The 25,621-nt window shown below is 34.2% G+C and overlaps 4 protein-coding genes across 7 annotated transcripts; 2 read left to right on the forward strand and 2 right to left on the reverse strand.

The window, feature by feature from the left end:
* The first annotated feature begins 1,200 nt into the window (after positions 1 to 1,200).
* On the forward strand, positions 1,201 to 7,587 carry LOC123308314. Of its 3 annotated transcripts, none has more exons than XM_044890921.1 (4): positions 1,201 to 1,397; positions 1,803 to 2,269; positions 2,378 to 5,770; positions 7,046 to 7,587. In XM_044890921.1, exons 2-4 carry the CDS (start codon positions 1,918 to 1,920, stop codon positions 7,084 to 7,086), a joined length of 3,786 nt encoding a protein of 1,261 aa, XP_044746856.1. In that variant the 5' UTR covers positions 1,201 to 1,397; positions 1,803 to 1,917; the 3' UTR covers positions 7,087 to 7,587. The 3 variants fall into 3 exon arrangements, with proteins under 3 accessions (XP_044746856.1, XP_044746858.1, XP_044746857.1); XM_044890923.1 differs by having other exon boundaries at positions 7,049 to 7,587; XM_044890922.1 differs by lacking the exon at positions 1,201 to 1,397 and adding an exon at positions 1,418 to 1,691.
* A 1,511-nt stretch (positions 7,588 to 9,098) lies between these two features.
* Positions 9,099 to 12,291, reverse strand: LOC123308315 (probable ATP-dependent RNA helicase DDX27). The gene is made up of 6 exons (XM_044890924.1): positions 11,971 to 12,291; positions 11,467 to 11,914; positions 11,109 to 11,338; positions 10,589 to 10,986; positions 10,167 to 10,459; positions 9,099 to 9,841 (listed from the first exon to the last, which is right to left on the reverse strand). Exons 1-6 carry the CDS (start codon positions 12,043 to 12,045, stop codon positions 9,138 to 9,140), a joined length of 2,148 nt encoding a protein of 715 aa, XP_044746859.1. The 5' UTR covers positions 12,046 to 12,291; the 3' UTR covers positions 9,099 to 9,137.
* A 144-nt stretch (positions 12,292 to 12,435) lies between these two features.
* On the forward strand, positions 12,436 to 20,441 carry LOC123308316 (GMP reductase 1-like). The gene is made up of 6 exons (XM_044890925.1): positions 12,436 to 12,832; positions 14,613 to 14,732; positions 17,482 to 17,739; positions 17,888 to 18,076; positions 18,799 to 18,982; positions 19,661 to 20,441. Exons 1-6 carry the CDS (start codon positions 12,746 to 12,748, stop codon positions 19,858 to 19,860), a joined length of 1,038 nt encoding a protein of 345 aa, XP_044746860.1. The 5' UTR covers positions 12,436 to 12,745; the 3' UTR covers positions 19,861 to 20,441.
* A 477-nt stretch (positions 20,442 to 20,918) lies between these two features.
* Positions 20,919 to 24,379, reverse strand: LOC123308469 (protein CASC3). 2 transcript variants are annotated; one of them, XR_006537126.1, is made up of 8 exons: positions 24,216 to 24,379; positions 23,745 to 24,058; positions 23,381 to 23,590; positions 23,069 to 23,308; positions 22,464 to 23,008; positions 22,035 to 22,342; positions 21,281 to 21,606; positions 20,919 to 21,195 (listed from the first exon to the last, which is right to left on the reverse strand). XR_006537126.1 is itself a non-coding variant. In XM_044891129.1 (7 exons), the coding sequence occupies exons 1-7, from the start codon at positions 24,279 to 24,281 to the stop codon at positions 21,406 to 21,408; spliced, it is 1,884 nt and encodes a 627-aa protein (XP_044747064.1). In that variant the 5' UTR covers positions 24,282 to 24,379; the 3' UTR covers positions 20,919 to 21,405. The 2 variants fall into 2 exon arrangements, 1 of the variants encoding a protein (XP_044747064.1); XM_044891129.1 differs by having other exon boundaries at positions 20,919 to 21,606.
* Between the last annotated feature and the right edge of the window lie 1,242 nt (positions 24,380 to 25,621).

Below are 25,621 nucleotides of genomic sequence, written 5' to 3' on the forward strand. Positions count from 1 at the left end.
TATGACTTATCTTACCGTGGCTACTTACTGTATCATATCTGTTGGTTGGTTGGCAATCAACAATTTTTATGTCCCATAATAATTATTAATGTAGTAACTTCATAATTATTCTCTGAAATGGCTACTAAAAAAACACAAAATGCAGCAATATTGAAGGATCACAACTCAAGAAATTAATGATAGATGGTTAGTTTCACAACTCCCTGCATATTTTCTCAATATGTATAATACGTGTATTTGAGTCGAGACTTCAAAAATAAACCGCTCAATGCTTCAACTTAGTTTCGTGCATCGTATTGTATAGATATCTTATAAAACTGTTCTTTCGAGAACTAACAACTACCAAAATGTATTATATTCTTTGAAAACAAAAGTTTTACTTTTTCAAGGACTAATGAAACCATTTAACATGGAGATTATGACATAAATCAGCTGTTTGATCATGATTACGAAACTCAATTTGATAGTTCTCTGAATCGACACGTTGAACAGAGCGCCATTCTAGATTTTAAGATGGAGCGCACAAACGTGTCACGTGTCGCAACCACTATACCTATAGATAGAAAAAGAGGAGACATAATTTTGATTATTTTCAAACATGTTTTTGTATGATTCTTCAGTCTAATACTGATAGTTACTAGAATAAATCAAGTACCATTAATCAGATACATTATTTAACTATTTTCAGAAACTTGCCTACCCAGTACCTAAGTATCCTTACTATCCTAGGGAGTTCAACAAGAGAAATTAGATATCTTCTCAAATATGTTTGTTAGTAACGTTCAAGAAATATGCCGAATTGAATGCGAATTGTATCTCTATCAATTTATCAGTAAATGAAAAAAATCCACATCTATATTAAACCACATGAAATAGGTGGTCTAGAACCAATTTAATAAGGCTTATAATCATCTGCAGAATGGTTGTATGAATATGGGTATAACTTCTTATATGTTCATGTTCATTGTATATTTGAAGAAAATTTTCTCAGCCCTAAAAGCGGGAACAAGACCATGTTCCAGGGCAAATTGACTAAAATTTCGGGACACACAGAGAGAACATACGAAAGATTTTTCGGCTACATAACAAATTATCAAAGTTTTGAAGAACTTTGGGATTATTTGAAGTTCAAATTATTTTTGACGATCTGTCAAATTTGGGCCTCAACGTTTCGATTTCGACACTTTGCGCAGGGCAGTCAGCGCACCTTGAATGGCGACAAGTTGTTATTGTTGAAAGCGTTTAATTATTTGTAGAAATACTATGTGTGTTTTTACATTATTTTATGGTGAAAACATATACATAAGTGATCCGGAAATTTAATCAAGTTATATTCTCACTGGATACATTCGCTATATAGGATCCCTGTGTGTCAAAAGTATGTCACTTAAAATGGGGTATGTAATATTCTTAACAGTAAGCAAATCAATTTCCGTCCTCAATACTACATGTTTCGTATGACACACAACCAGCAAAAGTTGAAATTTTTCTTCAAGGAAGGACTATGATCCCTCCAGTAGAATATATCCTCGTTGAATATACACTATATTTTGAGTTTGAACACATGTAATAACACTCCCCCGTCTGGCATACAAGATGGCTGCTGCATTATCCATCTTTCATTTATTCACAGTTTTTCTCTATAGAATATACGAAGAACTTGAAAATACGACATATTTTTTGCTATCGAGGTATCTATGATCCATTTTTTACACGTTCCAGCTGTGTTTCAATATATAAAATTGTAGTATTGGAAAGTGGACTCTAAAATGGCCCTCGGCGCTAATTATCTTTGTTTTCAGGACTGCACCAGCACAGTAATCTTTCGAAATTTCGGCATGTGATCCTCTTAGAAGGCGTTGAAAGATGACGCAGGTTACGTTGGGGCCTGTCCTGACTAACCTGTTCATAATTTAAATGGTAACAGATTTAGACGGCCGTAAATTGACAACAATAGTTACTTATAAGGGAAACTTGGAAGATCCAGATTTCCCAAAACAACGAAGTTGTTCGACAAATTCATTGAATGATATTCTGTGCAAGATAGTCAAAATACACAAGCTGGAGCCCTGGAATTCAGTGAGGGTAACGCTGTCTATTCCAAGAGAGGCAGCGTTACGTCTTCGACAGTTGGCCAATGAAGGCTCTCATTTGCTTAAAGCCATTGGCATCTTGTCCGTGCAAGTAGAAGATGACCAAGTGATTTCTTTACGAATTGCACCTGGACCTCTTGGGTCCGAAGCTCAAGAAATTGTTTTGAGAACTCAAGGTAATATTTTACATTATTTATTTTACTCTAGCATGCATCTTTCAAGCACTTAAATATTGTGGTTAGTGAATGAGTTGTGATTTTAAAGGGCAATTAAATCTATTTCAGATGGCCCAGGTGCTTCTTCCAGCAGTATCTCAGTTGGCAGGTCTGATTTTGAGGGACCCCTTGCTAGATTATTTTCTACGAATAGTGGTGGTAATGCAGTTTCCACTGCAACAAACTCATCAGTGGCCAGTGAAAAAGTGCAATTTAAATCGCCCAATGTGGTGTGTCCTTCAGACTCTGTGGTGCCTAAAGTGGCGGTCAGCAGTTCCCCAACAACATCAAAGAATCCTTTTCCATTCACTAGCATGAATCAGGCTATACATAGTAGAGAAATTAGTAATCAGCATCAGCAACAAAATTCTACAGTTTCATTGGGGTCTGTACCGGTTCCAGTTTCTGTAGCATCAGTGCCTCTGTCAACAGTTCCATCTTTACCACCACCCCCATATCCAACTCAAAATCCTCCAGTTTCGATATCAAGTCCCTTATTAGTGAACCTACTACAGAATGACGGAGCTGATAGTGTTTTAAGTGTGCCTCCTGCAACTGCTAATGTAGCAGTGAAGTTTAAGTGTCCTCGAACAGTGACTAGTAACAATAATGTGTTAGTAACTTTACCACAGACCAATACTAATAGTAACTTATCAGTGAATTCAATTGTTTCACCAAGCGCCTTATCTAATAAACACCAAACAATTAGTACAACTACATGCGCTCTGAATATAAGTGCAACACAGCCTCCACCTTTGAACAATCTTCCTGTTTCAAGGCCAACGTCTTTACTACCACCACCACCACCGTACCCTTTGACTTGGGCCTCACCAACTCATCTACCTGATATAACACCATCTCTCACAGATCTTAGAGCTGATGACTTGGACCAACTACTACCATCTTTAGAGCACGATCTGGTGCATAGTCCTCCAGATTTACCAGAATTATTGTCGAATTCTAATCACAGTGACCATTCAATGTTGGGTCCACCAGAACCACAACACTGTGGAAGGAACTTTCTAATAAATCCATTAACAGGGGAATTAGAACCACAGTCAAGTGATGAAAGTGAAGATGATGAAGTTAGGGATGTGTTCACCGATTTGCCATCACCTAGCGCAACATTTTCAGATGAAGATACAAATTCCACTTCCAAAACTGATAATATAATGAATAATATAACTGATCACAGTGATAGTGATACTAGGTCTTCTTTGATTGAAACAGGTGTTAAACATAGGTATAAAAATATTAAATCTTCTAAAGATAAAGGTCGAGATTCACCATCTTTGAAGCCAACTGAAAAAATTAAACTGAGGTTGAAATTAGAGAAATCAGAACCTGTGAATCCTGCATATAAAGTGGATGTTAGTTTTATTAATACTCAGCCCAAGAAAGCATCAGTTACACCAAGTCCTTCTCCACAAACGCCTCCAAGTTCAGAAGGTTTGAGAGTTCCGCCTCTACATATTTCACTGAGAGGTAGAAATTTGGTTATAAAAAACAAGAAGAGGAATAAAATGTTGGAAGGTGGGGAAAAACAGAAAGTTCGGAAAACTCAGGATTACACTCTCAAAAGAAAACAAGACAGTACTGTGGGAGAACACGATGCAAATATTCCCCTTCCTGCGATGGTTGATTCATCAATAGAGCAAAATAAAATGAGATGTGCAAACTCTGATATGAAAAAGATTAAAAGACCCAAACTGAATAATGACTTCAAGGACGGCCTTCCACAAACAAGTCCTCAAATGCTCTCACAAGACACAAAAGTTGTTCTTCACAATTATATATCCAAAGATAAAGAAAAAGAAAGACGTGGAAGTGATTCAGAGTTATCTAAGTCTAGTAAAAAATTCTTAGAATCAAACGGAGTGAATTCTGAAGATAAAAAAAGAAGATTGAGTCAGTCGGATTGTGTTGAAAGTACTGAAGTTCCTGGTTCCACGAACATAGGAACAATGGTTGGATTACCAAAACCTAGAAAAGAGAAAGTAAAAAACCGTGAACTGAATAGGAATAAGAGTTACTCTAAAAATTTAGCAGAGAAGATAGCCAAACAACAAATCAACTTGTCTAGCGTAGAAATAGATATGGAATCGAAAATTAAACAGAGATTATTAGAAGGAGTGAATAGAATCCCGCATCGGATCGATCAAACAACTTCTACGCCTGAAAAACCACCTCCTGTTGAAGAAAAGTTACCAGAGCCTGAGGGGTGTAATACACCTGATAGAAAGGGTGAAGTGGTGGAGAAACCAGTAGCAGGTAGGTCACCGAACGGTGGAGCTCAGGGGGAAGACAGTGGTATTGAGAGTATGGATGCCTTGAGTGAAAAATCGCCAAACCAAGCCAGTCAGAGTCCTCATGCAGATTTGCCAGAACCTGCATTGAAACCCAAAGCCCAAGTGCCTGATATGATGGATATTGAAGCTCAATTAGCTAAAATGGAAGGTCTTAATGGTGAAGAAGATTGTTGTATGACATCTTCATTGCAAGATAATTTGAAAAGTGATTCATCGCCAATTTCCATACACACAAACATGAATAACGCAAAAGAAAAAGAGTCTTATGATAAAGATGAATCACTTTCAAATCCTTCGAATTCCAATGAATTACCTTCAAGCCAAACAAATAAAGATGATCTTGAACCTCTCCCTTTGAGAGTTGCCCCTCCTTTATATACATACTCCAATCCAGAGAAAAGTAGAGATTCTGAAGAAATTTTTGGGGTAGAATCGGAAGGTATCAATAATTCAAGTCCATTGAAGAATAAAAGTTTGCTAGAAGCTCTCTTGATAGAAATACCATCAGATCAGCAATGTTCAGATAATCCAAGTCCTGCAACAAGATCAGTTAGAACTAGGGCATCATCTAAACTGAACAGTCCTGAAATAAACTTGAATTCACCGGTTACTAGACAGCAAAGAGGCTCCACACCTGCTACTAAGAGAAAACGTCAAGAATCGGAAAGTTCTAATCAGAGTTTGGACGACTTTAAAAAGAAAGCTCGAAAATTGAATGATACTAATGAAATGAAACCAGTTGGAACTGAACAAGCAGCAACTAAAATGAATTGTGTGAAAAAGGCAAATTTTGTTGGAAATTTAACGTTGAATGTGAAAAGTAATGATGAAAGCTCTGATAGTGATGAACCACTGATCGAGAAAATGCGGAAAAGTAATGCTCCCCCAGTAGTTCCGACATCTTCAATATCACACTCAATTGCTACAGTTATGACGAATGTTGTTACTACAGTAGCTTCAACAAAAGCTAAAGTGAAATCCCCAGTTGCTTTGGCGAAGAGCATTGTGTCTAATAATGCACCTTTGAGTACAAGACGATCGGTTAGGTCTGCGATGCCAGCTCAAAATACAAGAAGTAAGGGGGATATCAGGGTTCATATTGATAGTGCTGCAACAGCAGCGGAAGCTGTCCGGAGGAAAACACGAAGTGCAGGTAAAAATAAATAATATGAAATTCAACCTTGCTCATGTTACATTTTTCGTATATGTATATAAATTTTTCATTTTATTCGAAAATTTCTCATGATCAATTGAAAATGAATGTTGAAATAATCAATTTCGATTGGCTTTTGAAATTATAATGGTAACATTAACCATGTATTTGAACTACTTGAAAATTCTTGTTTCTTGCAATTTTTTTCATGAAACACAAGATTTTTCTCAAAAATGTTTCATGAAATAAATTACAAGAAAGTTTTTCTGTTGGATGGACTTTCTAACCATTTAACAATTTTCAAGGAATTCAAATATGCTGTTAGCGTTCAGTAGTTCCAGAGACATTGTGGCCCAGTAAAAAGTGTCTTAAGGGGTCCATTGCCAAATAGATAACACTATATTTTACACATCATAAACTCCTGTGTACAAAATTCAGTGATTTTCGTATGACCCAATTCTGAGATAAAAAGAACTATTTTCAGGGACGATTTCAGGGGCTGTAAGTCCAAAAGAGGGGGCTACTCCGAAAATCAAAAATTGGACTTTGCCCCTAGAATATGTTATCAAATTTTGTTACATTAATTTCGAGACCCATTTCAATTTTTAATTTTCTGAGGGTAATTTTAAATGAAATTGTTTCAAAAAGATATAAAACAACCATTTTATTTTAATTCAGAATTGATCAATATGAAACATATTTTTCTGGGCATATTTTGATCTAGAAATATGCAAGTTTTAAAGCTTCTTTTCATCTTTTTATTCATAACAGTTATTCTGGTTTCGGTTTTTCCTAAGCTTTTTTCTCCTTATCTATTAGACCAAATGGATTAAAAATGGTATGTTTATTATGGAGTGGGGCGATCCCATCAAGGACGTTCAACGTTGATGTTGGAAATTTAAAAAAGAAATAGTTGCATCATCTTCTGTAAAGAAATAAAAGTATAGGAAACTAGTTTAAAAGGTTTACTTTAGAAGGTATTCAAGATTATGTTAAAAATGAGGATGTCAGTAGTATATTCTGTAAAACTAGACTGCAGTTCGATGAATTTTTGTGTTCTTTTATTTTTTCAACCCATATCTTTGCAGACGTTAGAGTTAAGAAAGGTTCTCAATAATCAGAAAATAAAATGTCGTCATCTGACCAGAAAACCTATCTACAGATATTCCTGATATATGTACATCGCGAATTATTAACTTATTGGCGGAATTCTCAGTATATTCATATTGAAAAAAAAAATTGTGTGCATCTATTGAGATATTTTTTTTATTTCAGTAGTCGACTTGGAACTTAAAAGGAAAAAAGAAGTGAAGTGACAATTTGCAGGCGACTCCGTCGCCTCCTTATTCGTGCCCATTTCAGAGCTGCAGCAGTAGATGTGCAGCCCATGTACAGAATGTGATAATCCCCAACTACAAATTTCTTTTATTGACCTAACCACTTGTATATAGCTAGAATTCATTGTAAATATAGAAAGAAAAGAGCAGTGTCTTCATACACTTTGTATATTGCGCTATTTTCCATACATAATAACCTTTATTCTATACTATTTCATTTGCATTTTACGTACAAAAACTTGAAATATTTCACTTGTATAATTGTATGATTATAATGTAAAGTTGTTGACATATTGTTTATGTTTTAGCTTAGTTTTATTTGTTTATTATTCTTATTATTTATACCATGGAGCCTTGTAGAATGTTTCTGGTTTCTTTACGTAAAATACAATACATTGTAATGTTCTTAATTGTAGATTTGTGGAACGGTTGATCATTATAAAATATACATTGTTAAATAGAAATATCTTAATATTTATAGACTGAAGCCTTTTATTTTGTGCCGCATAAAATCAAACTCTTCAAACTGGAAGACAAACTTATTTTTATTTTTAAGAATATAGCAATTTATTTTGAAAGCATTAAAAATTAGTAAAAATACATCGTTTGTTACTGAAAAGGTGAAGAAGTGTATTAATTTTTTCCATTATTCTTACTTCTACTCAATTTCTCGTCAGGTTTGAAGCATATGGAAGATATTGAAACAATGTAGAAAAATTTATATTAAATTTTAAAATTTCGTTTGATCTTTGTGCATTATTTTCAGTAATAAACGTGGGTAATCGGGACATACCGAACATTCGCATTTTGATACATGGAGACTGAAAATTAAAATTCGGCTATCCATCCGCCTAAAATGCAACAGATAAATCATACTACAAAATTTCAATTGATTATTAAAGAATTGGTATGAATATATTCACACTAACGAAAGAACAGAATCTCTTATTTTTGGGGGACAAATTTAAAAACAAACATCAAAGCTTAGATGTGATAGCTCGTTTATATTGTTGGTTTTCTTTCAGTCAAAAAAAAAAAAAAGTCCATAGCGGATAAATATGTGCCGAATTGATATCTATATTGTTTGGAATAGTTGGATTTGAAATTTTAAGGAATCATTCATTAAATTTGTTTGAAAAAATATATTATCAATCAAATCCCATGTGTTCTACAGGGTGATTCAAAAAGAGGGCTTAATTCAGAAACTGGAGATCTCTTACCTATGAGGGAGACACTCACTCAGATTTAACTAACTCATGAGATACAGGATGTGACAGTGAAGATTGATAAAATGAAAACATTTGATCACTAATATTTGACAGAAGTGTACTTATAAAAAAAAAGAAGCCATCTCGGTCAACTATATAGTATAAAAAGATTTCTAAAACTGCAGTAAAAATATCGAAAATATTTAAGAATTATGATATTAGGCAAGAATACATTTTCTAACAAAAAAGGCTAGTCTTCAAGATTTCTTCTTCGGTTTTTTTCATTTGAATTTTGGTCATTGGATTATGGGGGGGTAGAGTCTCTACCCTCCAAAAATTGGATACACCCAGCGCCCTCTATGAGCTGTATTGGAACCATAGTTGGTTTAAGGCTAACCTAACTATAATCTTGGCATTAAAAGTAATATTTTCCTATTTCTCATCTAAAAGAACCCCAGTTGTTGATTTTCCTGTTGCTGCTGCTAAATTTGTCATGATTATTCTTGTGAAAAAACTTTCGTATCTCAAACTAGTAAGTAACATTTGTGTAATGCTTGTTGAGCCTTAAATAATTCTACTTATGTGTTCTTTGTGTTGAGCTTAATAGTTATATAATAATGTGTAGGTATCGCCAGTTTGTGGATTTCCCTCCAATTCAAACCACCCTGTATTGCACTTCAAGATATGAATAAATTCGAACATTTTGAATACCATCAAATTCAAAACTTTATTTGGTTCTATTCATATCTTATTCAGGCAACAACTAGGAAAAAAACTACAAAATTTTTCATTCTTAGAACTTTTTATTACAATTAATAACATTTAGAATTTACTCTTCTTTTTAAAATTACTGTTCCTCTTTTTATCACCACCACCACCACCTTTCTTCTTCATTTTTCCATCCATTTTCTTCTTGAAGTTGGCATCATATCTCAATTTCTTTGCATTTTTATTTGATGTATCAGTTAAGTCTTTGAAGAACGATGACTGCTTCTTTTTTCCTGAAGTTTTTCCATTTAGTTCTGCGTCTTTAACAGCTATTATTTTTCCTGGCTTAGATTTCCTTTTAGCCAATTTTGCTTGGAGAAGAGCTACTTTTTTCATTTCATTATTCGCCCTATCTTCTGCAGTATCTTTACCTTTCTTCTTGTTATTTTTCTTATTCTCTGTATTTTTACCCTTATTTTCAGGTTTCGGTTTTGCTCCATCAGTAGGTTTCAAACTCAATCGTTCCTTTTCTTTCTGTCTCTCCTTTTTTGTCTGGAACCATGGCCTATTGGGATCAACCTCCCCTTTCAGAATTTTCTCAGCTCGGTTAGCACGATTTTCTACTTTACTCAACATACGTTCCTCATATTCTTCCTTCAATATTTTATTTATTTGAGGTTCTATTTTTTCCAATTTCTCTCTATATTTCTCTAGAATATCTGGAGGAATAACTCTGCTTTTAAGGGTATTATTAGCTCTTTTAACAATTTCCTTAACCATTTTTCTCTCTTGTTCACCAGCTAAGCTTACAGATATACCTGTAAGTATTGGAGTAAATAAGAAATTAATTTTCAGTCCACAGAGTGGTCCAAAAGTAACTGTATAGAGGTCATGGTGACTCACTACTCAGGTTCTCAGAGGAGTGAGAAAACAACAATTAGATATGGGCTATGGCGCTTTTTTCTGAGATCAAGACTGATTTATTTATTTGAGCAGGTCATTTGGCTAACCATAACTCCTGAACCGTTCAAAAAATTCTTTTTAAATGTGGCAGTTTGAAAATTTGTACAGTTACCCGTGGACCGCCCGATACAATTAAGCAACAATCCATAAAGAAGCATTAATATTATCATTTTTATTTACCTGCACGCCCTGCTCTGGCTGTTCTACCCACACGATGAATATAATGTTCTAATGTAGCTGGCATAACAAAGTTGATAACAGTTTTTACACCTTTTATATCCAAACCTCTAGCAGCTACGTCTGTGGCCACTAGTATATCGACTTCCTTATTTTTGAAACGATCTAAAGCGTCCAATCTTTGTGGCTGGGTTAAATTACCATGAAGTTCTGCTACTTTAACACCCAATAACCCAAGTAAAAGGTGAAGTCTGTGAGCCTGTTTTTTTGTTTGTACAAATATCATAGTGTGTTCTCTGAAAACCCAATATGTATTTAATACAATAACTTATTCATTTGTCCTACACTTGAAATAAATCAGCCGATTCAAAGAGACTAATGATTTCCAGCCTTTCTTTGGAAAAAAGTATTTCAAAAAACTTTACCTGAATATCCTACAGACTAACGCAGCTAAAATCGGTTCCCGATCTCCTTCTTTGTCAGAACGAATCTTAACAAATTCTTGCCTAAGATTAAAGGCGACCTGCGTATTACTATCAACGAAAAGTCTTACAGGCTTGTTCAAGGAAACGGCAGCCAATTTTTCCACTTCCTCGGTCATAGTGGCTGAAAATAACATTGTCTGTCGGGTTCTTGAGCACTGCTTTATAATCTCATTCATTTGCTCTGAGAAGTACTCATCTAAAATTCTGTCTGCTTCATCAAGGATGAGAACTTCAATAGAATCAAGACTGAAAGTTGGGGTACTTTTCAAATGATCTATAAGACGTCCAGGTGTTGCAATTACAACGTCCGGGTTTTTCCTCAGAATGTTTTCTTGAACCTATAAAATTTACATAATGAATAGATTGAAAAGGTTGTTAGGCTCAATATGAAAAATTCATATTTTTTCAGCAAAATTACCAATTGAAATGACTTGAAGGAGAGAAACAATTAGAATTTTACCTTCAAATCTAACCCACCAACTGCAAGACCAATTTGTATGTCTGTATATTGACATAACTGCTTAGAGACTTGATAAACCTGCACACCCAATTCTCTTGTTGGTACCAAAACTAGAACTCTTATTACTACAGCCGAACCTGATGGTCGATAGAGAAGCCTCTCAAGAGTAGGCAACATATATGCAGCTGTTTTTCCTGTTCCTGTAGCTGCACAACCACAAATATCTCTACCTAAAAATGAAATAATTGAAATAAAATTTTTGAGTACACTTCTATGAAACTCAATAGTTTTGTTGCTCAGTTTTAAATATAAATGAAGTTGCACATTATATATTTTCCATGTATAGATTGGAACTTGCCTAATAGAGCAACAGGAATAGCGCTGACTTGGATAGGTGTTGGATGGATAAACCTCATGTCTGTAATTGCTTTCAGTAACGGCCTTGATAGATTCATTTGTTGAAAACTTGTATACTCATCAATATTTTTTTCCACAGTTTCAAAGAAATTGTCATCAACCTTTTTCTTCTTTCTTTTTTTCTCCACCACCTTAATTCTATCATGCTGCAATTCATCTTCTGAGAGTTCAGATCCACTGTCATTTTCTTCTACATCACTGTTTTCTTCAATAATATTGTCAAGACGTGCCTTTTTTATTTTATCATCTGTTTTCGTTTTAGCTTTTCTTTTGATATACTTGCTCAGGTCATTCCATGGATCCTTATTGTATTCTTCTATAGATGCGACGAATGAAAAATTGGTATCAAAATCGCCAGCATTTTTATTTCTTCCCAACTTAGGTTGATACTGAAACAAGTTTATTTGTATTAAATGTAAACGAATTTATTTTGTTATAAACTTACATCTACTTCAGCCTCGGAATCCTCTGAAAAATCTTCCACTTCCTCATTGTCGTCAATTGTTTTTATTATACGCATTTCGTTTTTTTATTTTAATAAAATCAAGCTAAACAAAATAAAAAATTTCTTTACAACGTGAGATATTTGAAATTTAAACCTTATAGGTTAGGTCATAGATTTTATATATCAAAAACAAATATTCTTAATCTTCGCTGCTTTGGCGAAGATTCCTCTTTTGTTTTGTTCTATTCTTGTTTTCGAGTGTTTTTTTTTTTCATATACGGATTCTGGAAAGAGGATTTTCATTTCGTCATTAAAATTTGCTGCTATTATGACTTGAATGGTCCGAATATTGTTGTGTTATAGTCGTTGGGAAAAAAACGATGCCATTTCCGCATGAAAAAGGGATTCGATGTTTTCTGCCCATGTCCACAGCTTCATCTTGAATTGATTTGACTGCGATTTCAGATTTGTCAGTTTGTCAGATCGATAAAAAATTTCTCGTCAAGTTATCGACTAAATAAACAAGAAATGTTAACGATGACATAAAAATGAGATTAATACAGTGGCGCCGCGTCTCGTGCTAGACGGTGGTTTCGTCCAAATGGCTCAAATTTATTTTTATCCACTCCTCTAACCACCTTCTCCTTCCTTCTTCCTTTTCGTTATCATTGTATGTATGTCATCAGCTGCTATTATTTAATTTGAAGAAATTGCGCTAACGGGTGCCACCGCGATATTTTTATTTGGTAGATTTATTTCACTCACATCAGTTAAAATGCCGAATATAGTAAACGAAATCAAATTGGATTTCAAAGATGTGCTCTTGCGCCCAAAAAGATCTACGCTGAAAAGCCGAAATGATGTAAGTAAATTGATAATTTGATGAATACAAAATAGAAATAAGTTTACCGTGAATTTATCCTTGAATTTAGAGACGTTGATCTAAAAATAATTCATTATACTCGTGTAGTACATGTCCAAAGTCGATTTACAAAAAATCAATAACGTTTCCCCCTGTACCTATGATAATTATCATTTGCAGTTTTTGGTTTAACGCCCCCACTAATAGATAAATCCTTTCGCCAATTTTCGAATATATATATTTGATACCGAAATGCAGATGATTTTTCGTTTGTTTTTCTTCATCGAAATTCCTTACTCAATTATTTTCACCGGGTTCGATTGAAAAGCCGACAACAGTCGATTTTATATTGTGAATAGTTCTAATAGCAAAAAATCAGATTATATATTCATACTGATTAATCAGATTATACCTCGATTTATCAAGTCCTGGAATTATATAAATAAAAAAATTGCTATAGAGATATAATATTCGCACATGTATAGTTTTAGTTTATTTGATTTTATGTATTTATCAGTAAATGGAAGTTAAGAAATCTTTGAAGTCTGGTTGATAAAACGTGCATTTTTTTGTAGTCTTGTTAGAAGTTGAGCATACAAATAATCCAATTAATCCAAAACTAACTTTTCCTCAGTAAGGATATTTCATTGTTGTTCATCTCATGTTATACAGCATTGTAATATTCTATAGAGCAAGTTCCAAGTTAATCCCGAATAATCTACATTGAATAATTGTTGACTAATAGAAATGGAAATATACTGAATACTTTCCATTTTTTGGAAGATACCCAAAGATTTGAAGAGGGAATTTCTGAAATTTATTCTAGAATTTCAACACTTTTATTTTGAGATTATAGAATGAATTATACATTTAGGAATTTTACTTCTTCTTGTTGATGTCGGAATGTGAGGTAAAACCTTTTGGGAAGTTTATTAATTTTAAAAATGGCGAATGCGCTGATGTGTTTCTTACCATTGGCGTAGCCAGGATGCTTGTTCCAAAATTATGTTGATTTTAGTATCTAGGACGGGGGTCCGCCGAGAATTCTGGGGGTCTTTGCCAACTTGTGTACCCCTATGTGTATTAATTTTTTCTAGATTTAGTGCCGGTTTATTCACCAATCATTAGGGCTCTTGAACAGTTAAACAATAGGTCAAAAAACCGACCCTTCTCGGTATCGCCTCAATAACTAACAGAACGATGGATTATGAATATACCCAAAATATAATCACATGTAGTCATTAATTTTACCAAACGGAAGTTTGCGAACACTATACTTTATAGAGAGAATGAACAAACCATCAGCCCTAAATGTATTGTTCAAAGAAGAACTGATTGTTTTCCCAAATTTTTTTTTTTTTTATGACTCCTGTATCTGTTACCACCATGGTATGAATCTGCGATGGAATTTTTCGCTTTTAGACTCCCTTTTTAGAGTTCTAGCTATCGTTGAATATGTTGAGAAATGAATTCTTATATCATATTGATATTGATTTTGTTGAAAATACATACATCAATAAACAATAAGTTGTGGACGAAAAAATAAAGGTAGATGATTGACACATGTAACTCAAAAGTATGCCAAAGATCAATAAATGAAATACTGATAGTACATTGAAAAGGGTTCCGCCGCAATAATTCAAAATTTATCGGTTGCTTAACTCACATGAGCAAGCTGATAAGATATTCAACTGGCCCAGATTTCCTTATTTGAACTAACTGCATTTTCTACCCTTGACCTAATGAAATCTTAAACAGTAAGGATGAATCCTATTTTCAGGTAAATCTCTACAGAAATATCACCTTCAGGAACTCCAAACAAACCTACAATGGTATTCCAGTCATGGCTTCCAACATGGATACCATTGGTACATTCGAGATGGCTAAAGTGCTCTCAAAGGTACGCTGTTATTGAAATAAATCAGAAATGTCGAATAATTTGGTCAGGGACCAAATCTCTGATCTCTGTTCAAATTTTCGATCTGTTACAGAGCTGCTATTATTTATTAATCCATTGAATATATTTTGCCAACCCAATACAGGGCAGAGACAACCTCTGGAACAGGGTATCCCATTTTGGCACTTCCCTTATCTATAAAGATAGAGGATTTCGGTTTACGCTACTTTTTCATTAAATTAAAAATGCCGAGAGCAAAATTTTGATAGCCCTTTTGGTTTTTGAGGGGTCAGTCACCCCTCGTATCTAAGTTATCTTTGAACTTATCTAAAAAGTTAATACTTGCTCTGATATAATTTTCTCCGTAGAATTTATTGACACACAGTTAGTTTTTCCTTACACCTTTGGTTTTTTAGTTTTGAAGCAAACATATATGGGTTTATGGAAACCCTATATGTATATTATTTTCTACATTCATTAGGCATGAAGTGGGCTTTCCAAAAATAAATACATAATTTTAATCAGTAATTTTCAAAAACAAGGTAAGAATTTAAGATTGTCGCATATTGTCTTTTGTGTTGCAATTTTAATAGGTAGTAGGATATTGACAATATGAGGAGTTAGAAGAAACGGGGCTATTTTATAGTTTTCGACGATAGGGTAAAGAATTTGATGTTCATGTTGCCTATCAGGGAAGTCTGGAGATAACGAAAAATTCGTATTAAAAATGCCGATAAGGTTGTCGGGTATGACTTTGAAAACGGTAGACTTAAATCTTTCAAATAAACAGAACGTTATGAACAAACTAAACCTAGTAGGAGTCGAAAATACAGAGGGATCACCAGCATCGGTAAATTGATAAAATATTCGTTGATAAGAACTCAGATGCGGTGAAAAACGATCATACAATGTTATTATTGAATGATTTTCTGGCAGAATCAGGCTGAGTAGGAGGATAACCTAGGAGGAGTCATTACCCTTGAAATTCTTATGGGTTTTTTCTCCCAATATTTGAACCACAAGGAATAAATAATAATGAAAAAATGTTATTGCTTATATATAGTAGTTATTGCACTTTATAAGGGGCGATGCTTCGTCAAGAAATAGTGCGAGTCTTTCATATAAAATGTTTTGAGCCTACCTGCTTAGATGGCTTCCTGAAGATGGAATTTTCAATATTTTTGTCAGAACCCAGAAAAACTGATTGAAATGATATTGAGCAGGCATTCTGTATTCGAGCGAAAAGGCACTCAAAGAACTGTTTGTGGTGTTACCCTATATAATTAATTGCAAGAGGTAGAAAAGGCCACCCTCAAGATTCGCAGGAAACCTTTTTTCTTATTCATATTATAACATTGAAAAATTAATTTTTTATGAATTGATTCATATTGAACAAATGAGGTTTCTTGTGATTTCTTGATGGAAATAACGATTATTTTTAGAAAAAAACTTAATAAACAATAGGTACCTGAGTGAATAGGCTGGAATCCAATCTTTGAGCTTAAATTTACTTAGTAGGCGGATATCATGCTAATATTATATGGGAATTAACCACTTTTCCTTTAATTCTCTTTTATCATACAATATCTACTCGATTTCATTTCTAATATCAATTTTCTAGCTTCTAAGAAAAAATTAAAATTGCTTTTCAGGTGGCATATTTAGGAGGCTGTATCTAAACAGGGACTGTTGAGAAATAAATGTTTATGAAAACCATACCAATTCTCGATAAGGAATCACCCCTCAAATTTCATTCATTTACAACCCCCATTATATATGTCTTTTCTTCTCCAAAGTGTTTTGTTATTTTATATCTGGGGTATATTTCCAACATTTTGAATGATTCTACCAGCACTTAACGTTTGGTCCATGTATAGTCTACGTATTCGAACATATCTAATCCAGTTGAATTACGTAGGCTACGGTTGGTAGCGATGGAAATTCATGATCATGATAAGCAAATGTAATTTTCCAGGAAATTTATTTCAACACTATTGTTTCGACATACAAAAGCTTTTACAGGTGACTTATCATAAATTAACAAAACTACAATACGATCCTTTATAACTACATAGCGTCTTGGCCAATAGACTCTTCGAATAATGTGAGACAGGGAGGGGATCAACAATTTTTGGCATTTCAATGAGCCGAACGTATTGAGTAGAATGGAAATTCGTCAATTTCTGTCTGATTTTCATTTCGCAAAATATATCTTTATCGAACAGAGTTCATTAATAAGCTCTGCTTGCAGTTGCAGGAACGTCCTCTTAAATTACAAAACTGTAATTTTTTTAAGGAATAATAGAGATATTGAATTTAAATGTATCATTAAATTTTAACGGACTTTCCTGCAACTGTGCGTTTATCTCGAATAGGTTCAATATTGGATTTCAAGCTATATATATTATCTTTCACTTCTTGGTTTACCCTATTTTTTACCCTGATATAAAAAGGCTCAGCGATTTATCTACCCACCATAGGGCATATTTTCATTAGACATTAATTCAGTCGTTTCAACTCATGTGGTAGAAATATCAACCAATAATATAAACTAATGCGTGAAAGGGAAAACTACCCCAGCGTGCGTGCTTACCAATGACTTATGAAAATGCACCCTCCGGTGGTGTACTAAACTGTATTTGTTCCTTCTGGTGCAAAAATAATATCATCCAAATCAAATACTAGCAGGCACTGCAATATCTGACAAATATTTGTTCATCCAGATTCTCAGGAAAATTAATTAATTTTTCAGCATGGCCTATTCACCTGCGCCCATAAGTACTACACAGCTGAGGACTGGAAAAAATTCGCCAACGAAAATCCTGAATGCATTCCTAACATAGCTGCAAGCGCTGGCACGGCAGAAGCTGATTTCCAGAGGCTCAGTGAAGTCCTCAAGGCAGTACCGACAATCAGTTTCATATGTTTAGATGTAGCAAATGGCTATTCACAGCATTTCGTGGATTTTGTGAGGAAAGTTAGGGCCACGTTTCCATCGCATACCATTATAGTAAGTACTTATATGTCAAATTATCACTAGAAATAAGCTCTGTTTCGTAAACAATTGTAGCACATTGCCTAAATTTCGTAAGCTAAAGGCACTACAAAAACTGAAATAGAACATACACAAAACAACGCATTAATCACCCCATTTTTAGGCTGGCAATGTTGTAACAGGAGAGATGGTTGAAGAGTTGATATTATCAGGAGCTGATATCATCAAAGTAGGAATTGGACCAGGGTCTGTGTGTACAACTCGCATGAAGACGGGTGTAGGATATCCTCAACTTTCGGCGGTATTGGAATGTGCTGATGCTGCACACGGATTACAAGGTCATATAATTTCGGTAAGAACCAATGAAGATAAGCCATTCAAGATTGAGAATAGATCTACTTTCGAAGTACAAACTCTGCTTACAAAAATTAACACCGATCTCCCAAAGGAATCCATTAAAAAAAAGTCGAGTTTTTCGTCGAGGATAAACTCCAAAAGTACTAGCGCTTTTATATAGGTCATAGGAATATTGATGCATCCAGCATAGCGATTTTTTCCTCTTTTATAACCTTAAATGACATTCTTTCGAAAAATCACCATACAGGCAAAAAGTTTCTGAAAAAAGACCAGAAATTCCGGGAAATTTAAATAAAACACTCGAAAACGGCTGGATCTAATCTGACCACAATCTGTTATTGGCTTCATCACAGCCCTCTAAAGACGGCTGTGGCTTCATCATGCTTCAGACACAGGAGTCTATAGAGACTTTGGAAAAGTTTGCTTCAGGTTAATCACCAACTTGCAAAATTCAACATCGATAGGATCAAAATTGCGAGTTTATCGTGCCCAGCAGGCCTCTTATCTCCATGAATACGAATACTGTCGAAATTAAGATCGATATCTTCAAAATTGTGACTTTTGTAGCCTAACAAATAAGGACATCCTCCAGAACGATAAAAATTTTCAAAATCTAAGGGGGCGTATAACAAGCGCCTATAAGCTCGAGGAGCCGGCGCTAAAAAGTTGCATTTTCAGAAATTCATATCAATATAATACCTATATGTTTTATCGTAGGACGGAGGATGCACATGTGCCGGAGATGTGGCTAAGGCCTTTGGGGCAGGTGCGGACTTTGTTATGGCAGGTGGCATGTTTTCTGGCCACGATCAATGTGGTGGGGAGATAATTGAGAAGAACAATAAAAAATTCAAGTTGTTCTATGGAATGTCTTCAGCAACTGCTATGCAGAAACATGCAGGTAATACAAAATGATAATCAGCAAGAAGATACATTACTGATATGAATATTTTTGAACATTGAACATATTTTTGGTAGCCAACTTTTGAAAAAAAGTTTGTAAAATTTTGTAACCGTTTCCGGTTACAAAATTTCTGAACTTTTTCTCAACTTAGGGGAGTAGGCAATATTGGTTGTCTACTGAGGGGATCTCGAGAACTATAGCAGTTAAAAAAAACGGATGACACATTTCCGAGCTCTTTTTCAGAGAAACAAAGAAAGGTGAAATCCGTAGCCTCCTACGATTCTTCGTTTTTGATTTATCAGCAAAAATTGAAATTTTTTGGATTTCGCAAAGTTCTCCGAAAAAAATTTGTTATTTTTGTCAGTAGATTCTACGTATAAAAGTGCATAAGAAGGTTCAAGTTTCAGATCTGTAACTTCTAAGACAAAAAAGTTATGAGAACTTTTCGAAATCGTCAAAATCTCATTTTTTGCTAATAACTCAAAAAACGAAGAATCGAAGGGGGCTACGGTTTTCACCATTCTTTGATTCTCTGAAAAAGAGCTAGGAAATGTGTCAACCGTTTTCTTCTAGCTCTTATAGTTTTCGGGATCCCCTCAGTAGACAACGAATTTCGCCCACCCTGTACATTTCATAACAAATCATCAATCAACAAATGAATTTTTTTTTTTGAAGGAGGTGTGGCGGAGTATCGTTCTTCTGAAGGTAAAACTGTGGAAGTTCCATACAAAGGAGACGTTGAAAGCACTATTTTGGATATCCTCGGAGGACTACGTAGTGCCTGTACTTATACTGGGGCCAGTAAACTGAAAGAGTTACCACGTAGAGCTACTTTCATTCGTTGCACTCAACAATTGAATACCATCTACAGTTAGTTCTTTGTGAATTTCTAGTCAATTATTTCAATTGTAACTAGCGAATTTTATTTTTTTTTCGAATATTCCATGTTATACCGTTTTTTTTAATTTAAAATATACTCGATCATTCAGAGGTGCCATGTCGATGTTGATGACAGTTTCAAGATATTTTGCCGAATAGAAGAAATGTTTTGTCTTGAATGTTCCTCTTCAGCATGATTATTGTGCCATTATTCACGCACAAGTAGTATTATAAATTTTTGTAGCAGTATTTTGTATTTCAAAATTAAAAATCGCATCATGGTAGCTTGAGACAAACAAAAAATAAATTCATAGGTTTTATCAACTTCTGGATTTTGTTTGAATGTGAAAATAATGAAAATACCTAAACCTTGGAGACAGCTCAAAGCCAAATAATGAGTATTTGTGATCAGTATACAGATTACCCATAATTATAACATGATTTTTATATTGAACCTTCAATGAAAGTTGTGATCGCACAATTTAGTTATTACAAATGTAATTTATTTATTCATGATCTGAGATTAAGATCTTTTGTGGCGCCTGAATAGTGTTAATTAATAAATGTTATCAATAATTTTATGTGTTCTATTTTGGACTTTCAAATTGAAATGCTCTCCTAACTGAATCCCTGGGGAGGGTTACCTATGAAGAGTCTATTTGTTCTATCAACAACTCGATGACCCTCGCCATGAATAAGATTCACGCATCTTGTCGGAACTGTAATAAACAGTTAACGCAATCGGGACCAATTGAAAATGAATTATTTGATAATAAAATAAATAAAATCAGAACTCAATGCGTTACTCGCTTTACAAACGTGTTTTTTGTTGAATATCTAGTAAATTTTAAATTTTAGGCATATAGTTGATGGGACACTTTTTCATCAAAAGAATAGTGAAAAACATACAACACGGCTTTTATAATAGTGCTCTTTTTTCAAAATTATCGTCTTAAGTTGTTTTACAACTCAACGCTAGAACATCACCAAGGTTGTCCAAATTTTGAATAACCTGCTGATGGAGTTCAAGAAGCATGGTAAAGAGCAAATGAAAAACGATTTATAAAAGTTTATTAACCATCCACTTTAAATAAACAAAGTATTTCAACAGATTTTTGAAAGATGAATAATAAATAATTTATGCTTAGGAGTTATGTATTCCTACAGATATATAATTGATAAATTGCATCAATCTCATTTATCCAAATATAAAGCAATATGCTGATTACAAATAGAAGATTCAGAAGGAAATTATCAAATTTTGTAGATTCCAACTTCATAGCCTATACCATTTCGTCAAGATGAAATAGAAATAAATAATGTAACTATATCTAAAAAAAGAAATGAAATTCAGAATAATTTAATAAAAAACTGAATATTCTTTCAGAATTTCCGGTCCATTCACCTTTTGTTTACCTAATGCAATGTCCATTTCCTCAGTTGAAAACCACAAAGCATAAAATTATTACCCTCAGAATTATCCTACAGAAGAAAGCGGAGTCAAAACGAAAGTGGCTGAACTAAAAATTCATCACCCATCCTCACTCAATATATTCGCCTTCTGGAGTATATTCTGGTTTTCTTTCTTCTTCGCCTCTCTTCAACTCGGAAGATGGAGGAGCTACAATAGGTATAGCAGCTTTTGGCCTCTTTGGGGGAACAGTTCTTTGAGCAATTTGTTGATCTGTTGAGTAATAAGTGATGCCACCTTGTGGTTGATAAAGTTCAGTTGATTGGGATTGCTGCAAAAAAATTTATCAATGAAAACATTTTTCCAAAAAAAAAAGGGGCTTCTGCCTGTGCACTTAAATTTTTTAAGAATGACCTCGAAAAATGATAATAACTCAATTTTTTCAAATGACACGCCCTGAACTTTTTCTGTCTGTTGGATCATTTTTATGGAAACAACTCAACAAAAGGTAATGCCTGCCAAAAAAATGAATTTCTTGATATGATATCTCTAGTTAAAATGATCATAACGATCACATTTATTGGAAAAAGTGGCCTATGTCAAAAGCAATGTGGTTGCTGCCAATTTATATTGCTTTATAAAGAGAATTGCAAATAACAGATTCTGAATCTATAACTTCTGAAACGTATTTCATGATAATTTTTTTCTCCAGGAGCGGGTGCTCATTATAAAGAAGAAAATAACTGGATTCTAACTTACTTGGTAAGGAAAACTCTGATATCCAGCTGGAAATTGCGGTGGAGTCTGCACATAGTTGAGGATAGGAGGCGCCTGTTGTTGCAAGAAAGTTGGTGGGGGTACAGCTGCTTGAAGAAAGGCAGCAGGCTGCGCATAGGGTGGAGCATATTGGGGAGGACCCTGGAGAATAGAAGCGTTTGGGGCGGGAACTTGCTGCGCTAGAGGAATGGCAGGTGGCGCACCCAGCTGGGTGATTGAAGCTGGAGTTTGAAGTAAATTCGGATTCTGATGTATGACCGTCCCTTGTGATTGCTGCGATTGAGTCAAATCTAAAAAAAAAATTTAAATTCAATAAAGCTACCGGAAGCCAAAAAAAAATTGAACTATCACTGTTTGATTCAAAATCATAATCAGAAAAACAATGCTGAGTCTACAAAATTATCAACTTACCATTTGCAAAATAATTTGTATGCTGCATAACAGGAGGATTGTTCGCTTCAGGCAAAGAACGTTGTCTTATCGAACTATACCTCTTTGATCCTTTCGGTTCTCCCTGCATACGAGGTGGAACACTACCTTGTCTGTTTTGTGCCTTGCTTTGATTTCCTTTTTCTGGTACTCTTGAATCTTGCATGCTCATAGCAGCCATTGCACTTTCTAATCCTTCCTCTTTCTGTTCTTTATTATCACTCTTTTTATTATTTTGATACTGCACATGATTATCCTTCTTCTGGTGCTTATTATTAGTATTCTGATTTCTGAAGTTTCTACCCATGCGAACTTTGGTAGTGAAGCCCTTATAGTCAGATACATCGATTCTTGATGAATCAAGGGATTCATACCTAGTAGAGTTAGTATGCTTCGCTTTTTGAACCCTTCCTGAGCCTGCTTTGGAAATTTTATTCTCTGCAGCAGAGGTTGGTTCCGAGTATTTATTATTTAGATTTGCGTTATCAACAGAACTAGGTGTTTTCTCCTTCTGGAAGAACTCTCTCCTGTAAAGAAAAGTATTGTTTTAACATTTATGGATATACTTTATATTAGTATAATAGCACCTTTCCTCAGGCTGATTACTGTTTGGAGATTGTTGAGGTGAAATGTTCCTCTCTATATTATGCTCGGATTGTTCTGAAATACTTTCATTTGTTTTTTCTTCTTTGAGATCAGTTAACGGTGGAAATTCTTCACTGCTTTGAGATGGAGGTTTTTGAACCCTTTTGGGAGGTTTTTGTGAGACCGATTTATTGTAAGCATCTTCATCTTTCCAATCACGAGTATACTTATTTGGACCACGACTAAAAAGTAAATATTGCTTTAAAAAATTTCAATTAATTCCTCCAACAATGAATTACTAAAATGCTTCTCACCCATATCTTCTGCGGCGCCTTGCTCTTGGTGGACCATCCTCATTTCGGATATCATATCCATATATTTGAATAAGTTCTGTTTTAGATTTAGGTGCTTGCTCTTGGTCATTAAATCGGTCATGGGACCATCGTTCTTTCTTATCCTGCCATAATTTTTTTTTACCTCCGTCTTTATCAGCTTTATCTTTTTCTTCATCTTCTTGTGCTTTTCTGAAAAATGATACAACGAATTATCAGCTAACTTGTCTAGGATTCACTTAATTAATCCAAGTTGCAGAAAGATAGACAATCTGATCTCATATATATCTGATATCTCAAGATTCAGAGAAAAATTCTCTACAATGAAACTGTCATAATAACTTACATATCATCTGCAGTACGATCGTCATGCTCGTAAAAAGTCCCACGTTTTGGTATATACTGGGGATTTTTCTTATCCTCATCATCGTCAACTTTATTCGCCTTTTGAGGAATACTTTCTTGACCATCTCCTTCTTGTCGTTCTAGAATTAAACTTCCTTCACTTTCGTCACCATCTGTTTCATTTTCATTTTCAGAATCACCACTTTGTTCTTTCAAATGTTCTTCACTATAAGAGTCAGGAGCAGTATCATCTCCTGACTCAATTGTGGTATTTTTCTCATCACAGGAAACGTTGACTTGTAGATCTATACTCTCCTGTAACAACATGTTGAATAGGTACAACTGAAGTAAAAGTTTTCGAACTTGATACCACATTCAGATATGCTCCACTTAGTTGAACTAATGACCTGCTTTATTTAAGTGAATGCAACTTCTGAATGTCATTATTTGACCTCAAGATAAATAAACTCACCTCAACAGGATTTTTTAGTGATTCTGTTTCCACAATTTCCGCAGACAAGGGCTTTTCTACTTCCATGTTCAGATAGCGAATCAAAATTATTCAGATAAGATGTAGAGGTCCGGCGAAGTGTTATAACTGATAATGAAAATACGTCCACGTATTTCTTGTATGTCTGGAACGTATTAGAAAGAAACAAAACTGTGCTGGATTGTCGATCAACAATTTTGGTATGTTTGACACTTTGACAGTAACTTTGGAGGTTAGATTTTGTTCTCATAGAATATTCAAAATTTTCGAGGAGATTCTTTTTCTTTTCTCTTTTGCACTCATGATTTCAGAGATTTTGATAATTTTTGATCTTCAAGCAGTAAAAATTTGATTGTAACAAGGGATAAGGGATGTATAAAACACATTGAATCATTGTTAGGAAAATATCGGTATATTGCTAAGAAAATGTCAATATATACAACACATGGTGGGTGCTTCGGACTATTTTCCAAAACATGGGGAATGGTATGGTTTTCTTCAATTAATTCAATTTGAAGAATCATGATTTACTTCAGAAAAGGCTATAAAATCAAAATTCTAATAATGATAATTCATCCAATCTTGTTCTCATATACAAAGATTTCACACCAGCACATTTGGTTCCATGTACATGGAACCAAACAATAATACGTATTATTGTTGAATTTCTTCAAACCAAGTATTGTACATTAGGTTACTTCCAATACATTATATTTTTCAAAAGAGGACATGAGGAGACTATTTGTTTTAGGTACATATTCGCTTACAATCCATGTAATTTTTGTCGTTGAATAAAAAATTTGATAAAAGGGCCCCATAAACCACGATCAGTGAAATCAGGAACAATGTAGATACTATCAATACGCTCATCAAGGAGAATTGAAATGGTGATAACTCTGAAAACTGCATGTCAATTTGATATGAAAATTCGCTCGATTTTTTGACAATAAATATTTTCTCTGCTTGTGCGACATCTAGATCAATTTGCGTTAGTTACATTTTAATAAATTGCGCTTTTTCTGATATAATAAAATGTTATACAGAGTGTCTCGCAGATTTGAGATATAAAACCATATAACGTCATACATAAATTCATAAATATTTCAATTGCAATCTCAATTTTGTATGGCTATTCTTAATGGGTATATCAAGTTACCAAATATCAAATTCCTATTCCATTTGTCGTCAAAAATATATTCAAGAAAAATATACCATAAATATACTAATTCAAAAATCAAAGAATCTGATTGAATTTAATATACCTTAATCCAGACACTTTTAAAATGGAGTATCAAGAGAGATGCCTGAATTATTTCATTGAGTCGAATCAGATTGCTTCATTTTCGAATTTCGAATGATATTTAAATATTTTTTCAACGACAAAAGGA

The sequence above is a fragment of the Coccinella septempunctata genome, chromosome 2 (genome assembly GCF_907165205.1).
Source record: "Coccinella septempunctata chromosome 2, icCocSept1.1, whole genome shotgun sequence".
In the NCBI taxonomy this organism is placed as follows: Eukaryota; Metazoa; Arthropoda; class Insecta; order Coleoptera; family Coccinellidae; genus Coccinella; species Coccinella septempunctata.